General features: G+C 41.9%; 1 protein-coding gene across 6 annotated transcripts in view; it reads right to left on the bottom strand.

The window, feature by feature from the left end:
- The window catches only part of sorbs1 (sorbin and SH3 domain containing 1), a 56,906-nt gene that overhangs the window by 3,301 nt on the left and 35,297 nt on the right, over positions 1-18,308 (bottom strand). For 5 of the 6 annotated variants that reach the window (XM_086165496.1, XM_086165523.1, XM_086165514.1 and 2 more), the window contains 12 exons: positions 15,598-15,647; positions 13,415-13,593; positions 8,458-8,522; positions 8,195-8,365; positions 6,725-6,771; positions 2,854-2,968; positions 2,574-2,699; positions 2,126-2,320; positions 1,424-1,951; positions 856-951; positions 238-425; positions 35-141 (listed from right to left, as the gene is read on the bottom strand). In XM_086165496.1, coding sequence (XP_086021622.1) covers positions 35-141; positions 238-425; positions 856-951; positions 1,424-1,951; positions 2,126-2,320; positions 2,574-2,699; positions 2,854-2,968; positions 6,725-6,771; positions 8,195-8,365; positions 8,458-8,522; positions 13,415-13,593; positions 15,598-15,647 — 1,867 coding nt within the window. Of the gene's footprint in view, positions 1-34; positions 142-237; positions 426-855; positions 952-1,423; positions 1,952-2,125; positions 2,321-2,573; positions 2,700-2,853; positions 2,969-6,724; positions 6,772-8,194; positions 8,366-8,457; positions 8,523-10,117; positions 11,549-13,414; positions 13,594-15,597; positions 15,648-18,308 lie in introns of all 6 variants that reach the window. The other variant, XM_086165544.1, reaches the window with a different exon arrangement.

Here is an 18,308-nt window from a genome sequence, read left to right as displayed (position 1 = left end):
GAATCTGTCTGGAATTAAGACCCAAGGCACGTACCAACAAACCAGCCATCATCACATTTCTCCATGACGCTGACAAGATCCCCCTCCTGCAGCTCAAGCTCATCTTCGTTCTGTGGTACATAGCTGTACAGAGCCTGGAAGCTGGAGTAGGACATGAGAATGAATTGATATCAAGATTAGCTAAATATTTCGCTCAAAAGCACAATTCATGTCTGCGTTTGACTAAATCTCACTCACATTCCACAGTTGAGACGGCTTGGCTCTGGGCTGTTGCTGTGGGATTGGGGTTGCTGGGAAATGATGAGAGATTGTTTATTGGGGTGGGGGGGAAGTCTGTGAACTGACTCATGAGGGTGGCGTGGCAAGGTGCTGCAGTACCTCACTGAGGTCTCAGCTATATTTAAGATCTCATTACACACCGCCTCCTAGGAGTAGTAGGTGAAGTCGTCATAGTGAAAAAGTCAGCAGAGGTCCCAAACAAGGTGAAGTCGAGTGGGTGAGGTAGGGGGTTAAGAGAATAACAGATGGAGGGCGGGTTGGTCCAGTAAGTAACAAGGAGGAAAAGGAAGTGATCCGTTACAAGCCAGGTGAGAAAGTAGGTAGGTGTGGTGGGGCCAGGAGGGAATGTATGGAAAGGCAAGACACCAGGGTGAGTGCATGTAGAGGAGACATGAAATATTAGTTTGGCAGGATAATCATTTTAAGAACATGCAGAATAAAAATGGGCAAACAGATTCATGAAACACAGTCTTGAGCATTTTACATTGGAGTAATAATATTTCCTATTAAAAGATAGTCTGAATCAGTGGATGTTTACAAGTAACAGCCAAATAAAAAATGACCTTATAATCTTACCGCAAATGAGTTTGCATTGTTGTTGTCCTGGATGTCAAACAACATCACTGGGCTTTTTGAGCTACGGTCATGATGGTCAGTCTCGTTCTTCACAAACTGTAAGGCAAGGAGCATTGTGTTAGTAAGGACTCTTCAAAAAAAAGCCTCTTTCTGAAGGTTGCATGTTTTCCCATGTTTCCCTACTGTAATGACATCAGAAGTATCATACACCTCGCCAACAAAATTTGACACATGCTATATTTTGAGGAGACTAACTTTAGCTCTGATATCCTGGGAATGCAAGAACAATACCTCCTCTCATACAAAGCTTATGTATCTGAAGCAATCCACATGGACACTAAAATATGGCAATTGTGATTTAGTAGTGCACATGCACACAAATGCACACGTTCCCTTCAGCAGTGTGACCAGCTGTAACATTTTCTTTTCGAAATTCACTTGAAATCTGATGGTTAGTCACATCCATCACACACAAATGTTAGCTTCAGATTTAATCAAACACCAATTCTATTATTCAAATAATGGTCGTAAGCCTGAGATGCAACACTGCACACCATGCTGAAGATACCTCTGCAGGGCTATTTCGTCTGCTGCCCAGGGCTGCACGGCCATTACCCATATCACCCTCTCTACCTTCTCCCTCTGTCAGCTCCTTTTCCCCCCTAAGCCAGCCTTCCAGAACTGGCCCACCACAAGGACTCATGCTGCGTGACAGATGTGGAAAATGGGGGGAGAGCAAAAAGTCCTCCCCTTGAGGCGGGGTAAATGTCAGGAAGGGAGTGGCAGAGTTGGGCCTGGGCGGATATGGGGGTGGCAGAGGTGAGGCAGATGGAGAGGCCACGGGGGAGATGCCGTATGGACTGCTACTAATTGGGGGCACAGGGCTGGCGGAGAAAGGTGGAGGCAAGTATTCGCCACAGCGGTAAGACACGGTGGGCAATGGTGGCAAGGGAGGGGTAGGGGCAGCAGGAGGGCTTCCACCTCCGACTGTCAGGGAAATCCACTCAGAGGAGACAGCATGAACCTCAGGGGACACGGAGCGACGCGGGGGATGAGGGAGAGGCAGAGGAGAGGTGGTCAGGCGATTACGATTCAGCTTTTTAGAGAGATGGGACCATTGGATATGGAAAGAAAACGAAGAAGAAGGAGAAAGATGAGAGTAGGTAAAGACATTCGTACTGAATGGTGGACACAAAAGAAAATAAAAGTGATGGAAACCATGGAATTCCCAGCTGTGGCTGATCAGATAAATCTCGCTCTCAGTTCTTACCTGAGGAGAGGCGTTGGTGCTGCGCTGCGGTGAGTGGTTTACAGGAGGGTCAGGATAATCCACCCCATTTTTGACACGAGGCCGTTTGTGCACTTCCACATAGGAGACAGGAAAGATACCTTGCCGGTTGGTGCCTGAGATTTTTCCTTCATACCAGTTCTCATCAACTCTGCGAATCAGTGTGATCCTTTCACCCTGAACATGTGGAGGAGGAACAGAAAACCATTTAGACTACTTGGACCCCATAAACGAAGCAACTGTAATAATGTTTCAATGTACTATTTATATAAACGAAACATAGGGCTGGGCTATAACACATACACCTACAATAATCAGTGAGTTATATATCTGAAAGATTGGCAGGAAATTCTAAAAAAAACACAAATGAAAAATTACATAAGTAATACATACTATACATGAGTACTTCTACAGGTAAATAGCATCTCACCTTTCTGAAGGACATTTCAACCACTGTGTCTCCAGTAAAGTTAAAACGGGCAATGGCATCTCCATATTCAAGCACCTGAACTGGGACATTTTTCTTCGGCTGGGCTTTCTCTGTGGGAGGAAGGAGCTACAGAAGAACCCAAATAAAAATGTAATTAAACTACAGTTTTTTATTGTTATTAGTGTTAAATGTGTAAATACTTATTTTCCTATATAGCCCAAAAATAATCCTAGTTAGAGAACCGTGGTTGAGTAAAGTAGGTGGGATAGAGTTCATGTACCTCAACATAGCTCCGAGGGAAAATACCCACTCTTCCATGATGCTCCCCTTCATACCAGTTTTGATCCACTGGTCTGATGATGTACACAATGTCTCCTTTCTGAAATGGTAATTCCCTAGAACATGTTCTGTAAAGATTAGTGTCTACATGAAATTACACAACTTTTCTTTCATAGATAGGAACAGTAAGTGGGATATTAGACAGCCACTAAGTTGCATTGTCTTGAGTGTCAGATAGGTGGGGTCTCTACATGCTCAAGTACATATTACATCATTGGTTAGAGTATTAAAGTGTTATATACTGATTTCCTGGGATTTTATGTTTCAACTTGATCAATTGCTTCTGAGCTCAAAGAAAAAGCATCCCTTCAGAAGATAATGCATTGGACGTTACATATCTGACATTTTAAGGTCTGATTCCACATGAGAAGTATAATTTTCCATTGATTGCGTTTATAAAATGCAGATCCTGTGATGTATATTTTCATATTGCGTGATTGGTTAGAGTTGGAGGATTGAGGGATGGATCTTTCTCATTCTCTACTCTACATATATATACCTATTTACATATATGTATACACGCACGCACACATGCATGCACAAATGCATGCGGGCAGCCAAGCACACACACACCTATATACATTTGTGTATGTGTAGGTGTGCACATATACTACCATAATGCAGCACCAAGGAGCCACATATCAGTGTTCTCCTTATGCCAATCCCAAACCCAGATAAATGCAGAGTTGTTCCAGGAAGTTCATCCGATTTAATACATCTAACATGTGTTGTTCCTCTGATAGACTCATTCCTGAGCCTATCCATCCTGGTCACTCCCAAAGAGAACCTCAACATCTTCATCTCTGTGACCTCTAGCTCTGCCTTCTGTCTTTTGGTCATTGGAACAGTCTCTAGTCCATACAGCATCGCTGGTCTCACCACTGTCTTGTACAGCTTTCCTTTCATTCTGGCCGATGGTCTTCTATCACATAGTACCCCTGACACTTTTCTCCACTCATTCCAACCTGCTTGAACCTGTCTCTTCACCTCTTTTCCACACTCTCCGTTGCTCAGGACTGTTGACCCTAAGTACCTGAAATCCTCCAACTTCCTGGTCTCCTCCCCTGGTCCCACACCGTTCCACCTGAGTTCCTCTCATTCACACACATATACTCTGTCTTGCTGCAACTAACTTACATTCCTCTCCTTTCCAACACATACCTCCACCTCTCTAGATTTTCCTCAACCTGTTCTCTGCTCTCACTACAGATCACAATGTCATCTGCAAACATCGTGGTCCATGGAGATTGCTGTCTAACCTCATCTGTCAGCCTGTCCATCACCACTGCAAACAAGAAGGGGCCCAGAGCTGATCCCTGATGGAGTCCCACCTCCACCTTCAACTTCTGTTACCCCTAAAGCATACCGCACCACTGTCTCAAGGCTAGCATACATATCCTGCACCAGTCTAACATACTTCTCTGCCACTCCAGATTTCCTCATATAATACCAGAGCTCCTCTCTTGCCACTCTATCATAATGTTTTTTCAAGGTCTACAAAAACACAATGCAGCTCCCTCTGGCCTTCTCTGTACTTCCTTATTACCATTCTCAAAGCAAATACTGCATGTTTTGCCTTTGCTACCTCTATCTCTATCTTTACCTTACGTTGTATCTCCCAGTACTCCTGTCTGTTCTCTTCAGTCCTCTCAGTGTCCCACTTCTTTGCTTACCACTTTCTCTGTTCATACTCCTGCCCTTCCTCATTCCACCACCAAGTCTCCTTATCTACTTTCCTTCCAGATGATACACCAATTACTTTCCTACCTGTCTCCCTGATAACACTAGCTGTTGTTGTCCAATCATCTGGAAGCTCTCCCTGACCACCCAGAGCCTTTCTCAACTCTTCCCTGAAAACCATAAAACACTCCTCCCTTTTCAGCTTCCCTCTGCTTTGCCTTTGTCCTCTTGATCTTCCTTGTCACCAGTCATCCTACAAACCACCATCCTATGCTGTCTGGCTACACTCTCACCTACAACTACTTTGCAGTCAATGATCTCTTTCCGGTTCCCTCGTCTATACAAGATGTGGTCTACCTGCGTGCTTCTACCACTGCTCTTATAAGTTACCCTATGTACCTGTTTTTTCTGAAAAAAAGTATTCACTACAGCCATTTCCATCCTTTTTGCAAAATCTACCACCTTCTGTCCCTCTGCATCCGTATCCTGTATACCAAATCTGCCCATCACTTCTTTTTCCCCTTTTGCCTTCACCAACATGTCCATTGAAGTCTGCACCAATTACTACACTCTCATCTCTGGGGATATTCTGCATCACTTCATCTAACTCATTCTCGAACTTCTCCTTCTCCTCAAATTCACATCCCACCTGTGGGGCATAGCCACTAACGAGATTGAGCATCACACCTTCAATTTCCAGTTTTAGACTCATAAGTCTATCTGACATTCTTTTCACCTCCTGAACATTCCCAACAAACTCCTCCTTCAAGATAACTCTGAATCCATTTTTCTTAGAGCCTGCTCCTAAGCTTCTAGCCTTACTACCTTTCCACCTGGTTTCCTGGACACACAGTATGTCCACTTTGCTTATCTGCATCATGTTGACCAACTCTACCTTTTCCTGTCATAGTCCCAATATTCAAAGTCCCTACTCTCAGTACCAAACTCTTGCCTTTCCTCTTCTCTCTCTACTTCCGAACACGCCTTCCTCCTCTCCTTCTTTGACCTACAGTAGCCCAGTTTCCATTGGTTCCCTGTACGATGGTTGATTTGCATGTTTGGTATTGGCAAAAGGTTTTACGCTGGATTTATGCCTGGGACCGGCTCAGGGAGACACTGCTCCGTGCCCCCCCCAGGCTCGTTTGGGGAGACACCGGCCAGTGCCGCCCTGGGGCTGCATTGGAGGGACTGATTTATATGGGTTGGCAAAAAGAAGAGATTAGGGATTAATAGGTAAATGTATTGGCAGGTGCCAGAGGTGTAATTCAAAAGAGGAAAGAGGGGTTGATTAATGAGATAAATGAGAGAAAACATTCAGAGCAGTTTAAGATAGAGGTGGGACTACATCAAGGATCAGCTTTCAGCCCCTTCTTGTTTGGTATGGTGATGGACCAGCTTATAGATGAGATTAGCCAAGAATCAACATGGACTAGGATGTTTGCAGATAATACTGTGATATGTAGTGAGACCAGGGAACGGGTTGTGGAAAAAGTAGTGAGATGGAGGCACGCCCTGGAAAGGAGAAGAACCCAAAGCAAGACAGAATATGCTTTATGTGTCTGATTTAGATGGACCCAAATAGAATGGTGAAGCTATAGGTAGTAGAGATAAAGAAGGTGGGTGATTTATAGTATCTAGGGTCAGAAATCCAGTGCAACAAAGAAAATGGGAAGGAAGTGAAGAAAGGTGTGCAACTGGAGGTGAGCTGCCAAATGTAATGGATATGAAAATGTTGAGGCTCTCTTTGAGAGTGAAGAGGATGGATAGGATCAACAATGAGCATGATCTATGCTTTGATGATAAAACCAGAGGCCAAACTGAGATGGTTATATTCTAAGAAGAATGATGAAGTTAGAATTGCCAGAGGAAGAAGGAGATACATGCACATATGAAGAGACATACGCACGAGCATACACACACACACACACACACACACATACACTAGTATATGCAGTATACTATTACTATATATTACTATAATATTGTCAGACAGTGGTACTTTGTCACGGATTTTTTTTTAAATGGTAGTTAAATTTTTACGGACAAATCTTTGTTTGGTGAAAAGCCACATGGTCCAGCTCTGACTCATGGTATCACACCAACAGCCGTACATATAAGTGTCTTCCACTTACTTTAGACTTTCAGCTCTGAAGTCAAAGCGAGCCATTGCTGGAGTTCTCTGTTTACAAACAAAAAAAAAAGACACAATTATGGTTGCATTGAGGCCCTGAATATAACCTTACTGTAATTTTCTATACTTGTTATTGCAGAAAATCCCATCCCCACCCCTTGGTTAATACTCTGACAATGTCATTTCTGTATAACATGTATTTGTAAACTGTAAATGCAAGGGTCATCTCCTCTCAACCCAGACATTCTAACAATGACAGGAATAACACTTGATTCGATTGGCTACAAAGCTAGAGCTCAGTCCAAAGCTGTTGTTGACTGTTTACTGTAAGAATAGCCAAAGGAAGGCACCTCTTGGTAAACAGAGTAGGAGTGCAACTAATGTGACATACAAACATACTTGAATATTTAGTTGAACCCTTTAAAAACATAATGGTTGCAGGCATTTCTGCTTTCACATACATAAACTGGTACTACTTAAACTCCTTTTTTGTTTCTTGGAGCTTTAAACCTTCTATTTTGAAAGTGTAACAGAGAGGTCATCAGCAAAATATCTGATCAATTACTTTGCACACTTATGCAACTTTGGAGCAGTTTCATTTAGATGACATCATGTCGACAGAAAAGAATGTCATTCAACAGCTGACCATAAAGCGTGTATCTTTAGTAACCATTTTTCTGTTGAGTTTTTCAGACATAATCTTTATGACTGGGAGCCTTATTGGAAGAGTCATCCCTATTGCATTCCAAGAACTGAAGACTACATGAATAAGAGCAACCAGCTAGCAACAAAAACTTCTTTCTTTTCATGATGCTGTCAACTCTCCTGTTTAGGCAGCTCTGAAAATGAAACAAATTTTAAACGCGATTCAACAAACTTGTCGAAGTATTTCTATATTTTATAAAAACATTTTTTTCCATTGCTTTAGACTTGCCAGTTCTTTTATCAAAGGTTTGGCTCCATATGTATGTTTTATTGTTGTGTAGAAATTCTCCTCTGATGTCAATAGGTGCATTAAAAACTCTGACCTACCAAGATTAATGTTACTGATTATTGTCAGAGGCTGAAAATTGTGGCTATGTGGATCTGTTTGCTTGGTTACAAACAAACATTTTCTTTGTATGATCTAGATGCACCTTATTCAGTGTCTGTGAGTGTGTATGTCAGATCTTGACATCGTCGTTAAAAATATATATGAAATTTTTAGTAATAAACTCATAGTCCAATTATTGTGATGCTATTGCTGTCCTGAACTTAAAGAGAAGTTTAACTTTGTATGTGTAACACACACACACACACACACACACACACACACACACACACACACACACACACACACACACACACACACATACAGTCACACACACATATACAGTCACACACACACATACAGTCTCACACACACCACAATGACAAAGGCAAGTGTAATCTTCCTGTTTGCAGAAGGATAAGATGCTGCCCTATATTGTACCTCTAGGCCTGATTTCCTTTTCTCTGTGTTATCTGTGATGTTGAGCAGGTCTCCAAAGCGTTCATTGGTGATGAACTGATGATGTGTTGGGACAGTGCCTGTGTGTCGCCTCGACGCAGTGTCAGCTTCTTCCTGTTCCCGCTTGAGCCGCCTCTGCTCCTCCAAGATTTTCTGTCAAGGAAGCACAGTGATCTGTTTTTTCCTGTGGATGTGGCTATCGTCCTCTGTTTGCTTGCAAGTGTGTAAATTCAAAAGAAAATAACCTCTTTGTCACCGTGACGCCTTCTCAACACCTCTTCCTGGTTCTCCCCATGTGCTGGGGATGAGTCTGAAACCAAAAAAGAAAGAGGATGACACCTAACTTAGAGACAAAACATGCAAGAAGGTGATATTGCAGTCAAACCCTTAATTCCATTTTGTTTCACAAAACAACTTTACTAAAATTACACATGCGCGTTCATTCCCAATAAAAGAACACAAAACAAACACACTCTCTTCTCTCCCTCACACACACACACACACACACACACACACACACACACACACACATACACACATACACACATACACACACACACATTTGAAAAGCCAAATGTAATCTTGCATGCATAGAGGAATGAACATTGAGTGATCCAATGCGTGTTCATGGGAAAAAAAGAACACAGGAAACAAAACCACCATAACATACTGTGTTTTTGCCAAAAGAATAGAAATATGAGGTCATGGTTTCACTAATATCACTAATATCGTTAACCAACCAGCATCAATAACAATACTGAAGTTTTACCTTAAGCACTAAAAGGCTTAATTGCTAGATTTTCTCATCACATCAACAGATATTTCATTCTGTTTCATTCCCGGCAGGGCTCAAAAGAAACAATTATTCATGTTTCTGTGTAGTGTATAGCCTGAACACAAACAACAAAATAAAAGCAGGAATGATCCTGTTTGGTGGAGAAAATCCCTCCCAGAGTCATTAAAGACAAAAAGAAGCCTCCAAAAACACAAAGACACAAAGCATTAATTTGAGAATTTATGCAAAGCTGTATGATATAATGTTGTTTAACATTACAGATGAATGCAGTGATATCTGCTTTTAGGATGAATATCAAATTTGTGGTTAAATGCTACTTTGGCCGCTATTTTATCTTTGATAACCAAAAACTTACAGCTGGTCAGATTATTGGTGATATTGGTCTTATGTGTTGATGTCATCTACTGTAAGTCTGATGTCCCAATTGTAGATATTTTCATATAGAAACAGAAAAAGCGATAATTCTAGAAAAAGAACAATATTAAGATAGCGAGAAACCCTACAAGAATTTACACAGATATAATGAGGAAACAGTGAGGCCTTTACTAAAGAACACATTAAACACATTAGTAAAGGATTTCTAACATTAATATGGATTTGTCAGAGAATTAGGGAGAAAATCAAACATATGTAAAAGCTGAGTCAGATAAAGTTTGTCAAGATTCTTCCATTTTGAAGGCTGTAAATTTGGTATTCCTCATTCTCTTATGAGTTAATGCCATGATATAAATTAATCAGTCTTTCCTGTATCACAGGGCCCTGATGGATCTCATTTTCTTCTGTCTGTTACTACAATGAATACTCTTGCAATCAAACCAAATTTGATGTCATGAGATCTATACAATTTTCTAATAGCCTGAACTTCTCACAGTCACTGAAGTGTTGAGATGGTTTTGTGGGACCATACTGATTCACAGTGAGATGGAAGAACATCAAACACCACACTCAGAATGAAATGAGTCTGCCTAATCACTTTGTAAATGCAGCACACAGATTAGAGATGAAGGACTGGGTTTCGTGGAAAAAGGGACACAAGGTAAACAGAGTCGAAGTAGATGAATGACCACAGAAGATAGTAGTGACAGTGGTGAAGGGATGGAGATAGCCACCTCTGCGGTGAGCTGACAGCGGCTGCAGTAGGTTCCCGTTGGCGTCCAAGCATTGCCCATTACTCAGGTGGTCTGTGTTGCTTCCCTCACCGTTAGTCAGCCTCTCCAGGATCTCCAAGGAGGACAAACGCTGAGGGATCAGAGGTCTGAGCTCAAGGGACATACTGCAAGGCCTCTGGGTGCTTGTTGTAACCTTGGTGGCTGACAAGGTCCTCCGAATGTGGTGGGATTGCAGGTTCTTCCGTAACCTGAAGGGAGCAGGGCCCATGAGTAACAGGTTCCCAGGCAGTGTGGTCTTTCTCTCTGATGGCGGTGGCCTCTCCTGTTGGTTAGTGGCCTGTTGCCTCTCATGTCTAAGAATGGTGGTAAAGCGTGTGTAAGACGCTGGGCAGGGACCTTTGCATTTGCTGGGTTTGAGGTGGAGGTGATGGTTCAGGTGGTGCAGAAGATGATGGTGTTGTGGAAGAGATGTTGTCAGTAGGGTGCAGGTACTCTTTGATCCACTTACAGTTGGCTGGGTCGGTTGCGGGGAACTCTTACTTAAGATTTCTTCTGCCTCAGCTCCAGTGGCAAAGGAGGAGTCTGTCCTGATATAATGTCCATCTGCTGGGGAGGAAGCTGGTTCCTTAACTTTATCACTGCCTTCTGAGAAAGCCTCCTCCCCTGTGTGATTGCCCTCAGGCCCTACCTGGGAGCAGGATTCCACTTGGGAAATTTCAGTCACCAGAAGGGACTCTGCTGACACAGCAGACCCCATGTAGAGATGGGAGGAACTCTGGTCAGGGCTGAAGGTGTGGCTGGATGGCAGGGTGGGCAAGGAGGACGAGCGGCTGGGTACTGAATAAGACCGCTGTATGATCATTTCAAACTCACTGACCCGTGACAACACTGCATCCCGTGGAATGTTATCCCCATCATCAGTCTCTGACCTTTCACTCCCATCGGCCTTTGGCCCCTCAAAAAGAGAGGCCAGGCTTTGGACGCTACCATGGGAGCTGCAACTGGCTGAACTGGGCCGCTGGATATGATGCATGACCCTATAGAGGCTGGAAAACTCAGATGTGCTCTTCCTAATTGCTGGCGTAACATGCCTGAGGGCATCAGCACAGTTGTTGCCACAGATAGAGTCTAAAATTTGCCCACTTGCCCTCTCCTCTATTCCAGGGTTACATTCTCCTGTGTACAGGTCCTCCCAGGTGTTAGTATTTGGTCGCCTTACAGCATTAGTCCTGCTTTCCTGGCTGTCACCACCAGGTGGCAGCAGTTGGGGCTTGAACTTCGAGGGCAGGATTTGGGGTATGCAGGCTTTGGCAGCAGAAAGAGGCTTCTTACTCTTACATTGGTTACCTATTGCATTACTGGCAAGAACCAATCGACTATTTACAGAGGAGCAGGGTGAAATTAAATAACTATTCCCACCTTTATAATCCACTGGCAAGCATGCAGGACAACAGAATAAACAACATATTAGATTACAATGGTCACAGCTTCACACACAAACGCACTGAAACAGCGTCAAGCACATTTCTAAAGTAAAAACCAAGTTCTACTAAAATTGAATGTGAAAGGAAGCAGACTTGATGCTGTGTACATCAAGTAATATATGACTGTTATAATAAACAGTATGGTACAGCAGTGTACATGAAGATTTATGTTTTATTAAAATGGAACAAGGAAAGGTTGACTGTCCAAGAGATTAATGGATCAATTGGTATTACCATAAACAGCAAAAAAAAGAAAAAATAGTGAAACATAGGGTGTCAAGAGGAATATGCAATGAAATGTCATGTGATGTTAGAGTTCACATAGGAATTCTTGACACTGACTGCAGTATCAATGCATTAAAAAATCCTAATTGAACAAACAAACAAAAAAAGAATGTTTGAAATACATTACTATGTTCTTTGTAATAATTAACTGACGATGTTACACTAGCTGGTTTCCTCCTTATAATCTTCTTAACTTTGGATGTGAACGCAATGATAAATCCCCGCGGCACTTCAGTAAATATGCCGCTATTTACAAAAGGCCTGCTGGTCTTCAAAATAAAAAAATTATATTTCAGTCACAGTGTCTAGTATGGTGACAGTTAAAAGCTTCTGAGATACTCATGATAGGTTCTGGCTTTTCTTTATAGCACTCCATATGGAAGCAGGAAATAACACTTTCACATGCTGTGAGACACTTCAGCAACATGAGAAATCCTTCTGTCATACTCACTAATAACCTAACACATGCTTAGGAAGGTCCTCATATACAGCAAGTCCAAAATCTGGCCATGAGAAACACCCCTAGAGGAATCTCAGATTCATAGATATTGTCTTTATTTCTTGAGCACGAGACAGAAACACATGATGATGATTTAACGCTTGTCTTTGGGGCCAAGTATGCTGTACCCTGTGCCTAGTAAACAGTCAGAGAGTCTAATGATAGAGGTGGTGCCTCCCCTTGCTGGGGGCTATTGAAGTAGCATGCTAGTCAGTTGACAGGAGTGCCAAATCCCATTTCCTGCTTCCAATTACAGTGTTAAGCTGTGATGTATCTCACTGTCTCTATTAAGAACACTAATAATTGTATTTGATAATTGGAATGTACCTAATTTCTTCCTAACTTGCTGTGCTGTGAGTTTTGCAAGATGTAAAGCAATGATTAATATTAGGCAATTGTCCCTGAGCCTGATCTGTCCCTTCCTTTCTTCCATCCATCTCATCTTCTCTCCTCCCCCTGCATTTCTTTCAGCCATGTGCTCAGACATTCCAGCTCCTGACCTCATACTGACAGCTGATTTCCTCAACCCTGCCCACCCTCTGTGTTCCTCCTGTTTATCTCACCCCTGGCCAGCTCTGTTTATCTCACTCATCCATTCCCTCCCCTACCCCTGTTCTCTGGCCATGGAATACTCTGGACTCTTGCCCTATAGCCTGCCTAGTGACTGGAGTGAGAGAAGAGGAAAATCCCCAAGGTTAGCTTTCATTGAATTAGAGACCAACCCACCAGTTTTCCAAAGCAGATGTCACATATGCTACATATGTGATGAGGACACCAAAGGCATAAGTTAGCACCAATTGCATAAGTTATAAATCAAAAGCTACTCAGAAAATAAATGCTGCAAGGTGACTTTCTAATGCTGCTATGTATAGGAACAAAGAAAATGTGTGTATTACAGCAGAACAAAAACACATGTATCCTTGACTGACACGACCAGCATCAGTGTCTGAAACTTATTGGGTCTGTCTCGAAGACATCTTTTACTGAAGCCCACAGGTACATAAGAAGGTTAAGTGGAAATATTCCTACCTTTAGAGGAGGAGGAGCTGCCATGGCGCTTGTTTAGGGCTCGCAGACCTTGTAAGGGTATATCACCACCCTCCAAGACACTCTTGTAAACATGACGGTCGCATTCTGGAGCTGCGGCCTCACTTGCGGCAGATCCTTCGTCCTTCTCCACCTCGCTGTGACCAGACTTGCTTGAGGAGCTAGACAGGAAAGGCATTCAGGTTATTAAACAGTCTAATTCATCCAGAGGGTACTGTTACATGTTTTTACGGTAAACAGAGACCCAAGAAGTGGGTAATGAGGTGTCATGTGGTTCTCATTTACAGTATCTTTGCAGAAATGTGAGAGAAAAAGAAAGCATCTACTAAACATATCTTAGAATTCCTGTGAGGCCACCAGGAGTAATAGGGTACAGCGATCATCCTTGGAACTGAACATTCCTGGTTCGATTCCCTGCTCCTCCTAGTGTGTCAAAGTGTTGTTGGGCAAGATGCTCTACCCCTAACTGCTCCCTTGGTGCCGCTAGATGGCAGCCAACTGCTCATGGTTCTTCCATGATCAGTTAAATGCAGCGAAGGAATTTCCCACAAGGGATTAATAGCGTATAATAAATATTCTTTTAAAATTTCTCACATGGTGCATTAGCCCATACCTTTCACCTGCATAAATTTCAGGTTGAAGGTCATAACCTGCTCACATTTCCCCAGGAGTTACTCTGCGTGTAACAAGAAACATGGTTGTTTATCTCCCAGACTTGGGGTTTCTCTGATGTAACAAAAAAGAGATCCTGATATATTTTCTGAATTGTGATTTTGCATATTCCAACCCACAGTTTCACATGCTTACTGAAATGTCTGCATGTCTACATGCTTGTCAACGCCCTTAATAGGAAATGTCTTTATAACTTGTGGAAAAATATGCAACTGCTTAAAAGCCTTTTATATGCTCTAAGCATAAGTCATTTTCAAGAAATTAAGTGAGTGTGCAATGGAAAATCTACTTTTGCAAATCAATGCAACATTTAGGTTCTGGTGATGTCAATGCTCCATATGGGCCACAACCAGTAGTTTTATCTGCTACATAATATCATGACGTTGTCCTGTGATCAGAAGTTTTTGAAAAGGGTGCATAGCCTAATGATAGCTGTCATATTCAATTGGCAGCTTTGGTGAGGCTATACAAGCATGTGGTGATTAATGGTATCAGTCTTCTGCCATCTATACTTTTATCATTTTGCTTACAACACACACACACACACACACACACACACACACACACACACACACACACACACACACACACACACACACACACACAATATTTTCATTCATTGGGCTCTATATACATTATTTCCAGTCTGTGATAAAAAACAACACACTGGAAGTTTGTTTTAAATCTCTCAGATTTCAAATAGATCCCAAGGAAAAAAAAACTAAATATGTACGCCTTTGAAGGAAATAATTTTATGACTTTCAAAGGTTTCCTTTGAAAGTGTGTGACTGAAACCTTCATCGGCTTAACACCAAGAATTTCTTCTTTCTGAGAAGAACAACAAATCCATTCACAATAAATATGGATTAGAAAAGTCTTTTCAAATACTTGGCCATAATCACATAATGATTTTAGCAGATGGAAAGTTTGAGCAGCAATAGAGAGGGAAGTTCATTTTCCCTGGACCGTAGCATTAGGCTTTTGCCATGACTTGCTCTTACATGCTTTACATTGTATTACACAAACAAAAATAGAGGTTGTCAAGAAAGGGTTGTTTGTTTCATTATGGCTATCATTCTTCTTCATATGGCTCCTTTACACACACCCATTCAGGAGGAGATAACGGTTTTTAAGTTATGCAGCAGCTGTGGTGCTTTTGTCAGAACTCCTGTATGCCAGTGGCATACAAGTTGCTGTCTTTAAATACATCCCAACATACCAGCCCTGTTTCCACACTATAAACACCCATTCCCTCCTAAAAAGCACAATTTAACACACACAGAGGACACACTGTTCTAGTAGCTATCGGTTTTATTAGGATCTCCTCAGGGGGCAGGATCCCCAACCTGCTGTAAGCTGACAAATTCGGCAAGGTGGAGAAATCTCACACAGATATTTATCCACAGAACATGCCCTAAATTGTTACCAGCACACTGAAATAGGAAGGAAGTCCTATAGCACAACGATTAACATAAGAGGACGCATGTACTTACTACTCGTGCAGGTCTTTGGCTGAGTCCAGAGGGCTGAAAGAGGGGGCACTCTGCAACAAACCAAACAAAGAAGTCATTGATAAATCCACAGGAAGCTCTCCTCCAGCTAGAACACAGGCAGGAGCATTAGCTAAGGCTAGATTCTTTTTGCTTTTCTTCTCAGTTGTTCAATGCGCCGCTGTGAGATTCTGTCTCCAGCACCCAGGGTTCTTAGCGTCTCTGGACTAGGTTTGGCATGAAGGTATAAGCGTGTGTTTTGGCCTACATGCAAGTTGGAGAAAACAAGAGGCAATAAGGAGAGCAGAGGATGGGGGGGAGAGGGTGGTAGGGTGTGCATCAGCCAGGAGGCGCCCATGCAGGGAGGGGGCTGTCACAGGCTCAGCCAATAGGCTCCTGTCTCCCAGTGAAGAATTCTCTTTTGTCTGGCATTGAGTCACACTCATTACCACCGGACTAGACTGTAGGACAATTAACCGGCTGGCGGTGCAAACGGGCCAAATTACACATTAACATATTCACACAAACATTCAATACTCTATCGCACACACAACTGGACTCAAAAAGAGGCACAAATACTTACAGACAAAGTGAAGAAAACAGTAAAACAGGGGTTCTAAAAGTAGGTACCAACTGCTCCAATATAAGGGTGAGAGAATCATGGACTCTTATTGTCATCAGAGTAAATTGAAACATAGCAACAGAATACATATAGATTTTGAATGTATATATAATTTTATATTGTAACATATATGCCTAAAACTATTTTTAAAGGCTTAAGTATTTTTCACTAATTTCTTTATGTTCAGACAACTTCAAGGTAATTTTCAGCATTTAATTTTCAGTAGATTTTGTTGTGTTTTTTTAGGTCTTTCAAAAAACAAAAACAAACCAAATATTCTATTCTATATCTTGCAAGTTTTTGTGGGATCATAAACACAGACTCGGGTAAATAACTGAAAGTCAGCAAAACAAATAAATCAAATGAAACAAAGTGAATATCACTTCGAGTAGGAACTCTCATTTGAAACAACATGTTGTGATTGAACATGAATGTTGTGATTCTGCTTTTTGTATTACTTTGAGACAATTATTGAGACATTATTACTAATACTTCGTTTAACAAATGTGCCTCACAATGCTGAACAACACCTTGGGACCCTTGCAGAAGAATATTGATGCGACTGATGTATAAAAATGTTATAGAGAAACTAAAAACATAAAGGGATAGAGATATAGGGTGAGGACATAGAATGAGAGAATTGATATAATAAAACTACAAATGCAGCCTCAGGGCAGCACTGGCTTCACTACTATGAAGGTAGTTGGTGTGAGAGAGGAAGATACAGAGAATAGGGTTAGATGGAGAAAGTTGACTCGCTGTGGCGACCCCTGACGGGAAAAGCCAAAAGAAGAAGAAGAAGAAGAAGGAGATATAATAAAACTACAGCAAAAAATACACTGATATATTAAAACAAATATAATCTCAATATATGTGGGGGCCATTCCGTGTGGTAGCACCCACTAGCACTGTGAATGGTTTGGGGGGCAACTAATTTTAGACCACTGTTTCTGTTGCTTCCTTCTTTTCAGACGTCACAGTAGGTAAAAATAACAGGTGCGACATGGGAACTATGAATAAGAGTACCAGTGTTGTTTGCAAATATGATTGCACAATCCCCATCCTAGCCAGCAAGGCCTTGCTGTTAATACCACATCCACTTCCACATGGCATAGTCAAGCCCCCACTTCCCACACCAATGACCAGACAAGGAACATTCTCAACAGCCCATTTGCCACAACATGCTTTTGCACTTAGTTGCCAGGGCAGGATGAACATTAATAACTCATCAGAATAAATGCCTATCTTTATAAGAACAGAACATCAGGATGGCAGGTGCATATTCTGATCTATTTATAACAGTAAATGTTCCATGTAAATGAAGAAAGCATGCCAGTGTCATTGACTAATCTGCTGGTCTTCCTTGCACTGCCAAATCTTAAATCCCACTACATCTCATCTCTAGCTTGGGGAGAACTTCTGTCACCCTGGGTAATTAAGCACAAACGTGCGCACACACACACACACGCGGCACGCACGCGCACGCACGCACGCACACACACACACACACACACACACACACATACACACACACACACCACATATGTGAAAACTACACCAGAAAAATGCATAAAAGGATCTGGAGCAAAGGCATCTCAGTCTGGACAAGATGCCAGATTTATAACAGTTTCGATTCATTTTTCAATTTAAAAGGGTCAAAGTGTAACATGGTCATGCACAAATTCAGTGATAACTTTCGAAAAACATTGCATCATTCTGAAATAGTTGCAGTTGCACAGATTACTATTCTGCTTTATTTCACCAGTACACCTACAGTACATACATATGGTGTGACATTAAAATGAAAAAATATATCGAGTGATTTACGGGAAGAATCTGCTCATTTAAAGCAGTCACATATTGAAATGTGCACGACTGTATATGGACACATATTAAAGGCTTGGTGAGTCAGTGGAATGATGATGACAAAGGTTCTGCAGAATTTCATGTTTCCAAACAAGTGTCCCCAGCTACTCAGAGGCCGGATCCTGTGTGCTGTTTTCAAAATCAAAATAGCAATCATGACTAGGTCACGGTAACATGAATCCCATTCTTTCTGACACCTTTTTTTATGTTGATATGTTCTCATGAA

This window comes from Fistularia commersonii, chromosome 2 (genome assembly GCF_037954325.1).
Source record: "Fistularia commersonii isolate RoL2024-O1a breed Wild chromosome 2, RoL_Fcom_v1.0, whole genome shotgun sequence".
NCBI classification, from domain to species: Eukaryota; Metazoa; Chordata; class Actinopteri; order Syngnathiformes; family Fistulariidae; genus Fistularia; species Fistularia commersonii.
The sequence above is the reverse complement of the archived record's forward strand: the minus strand, read 5'-3'. Positions and strand labels throughout refer to the sequence as shown.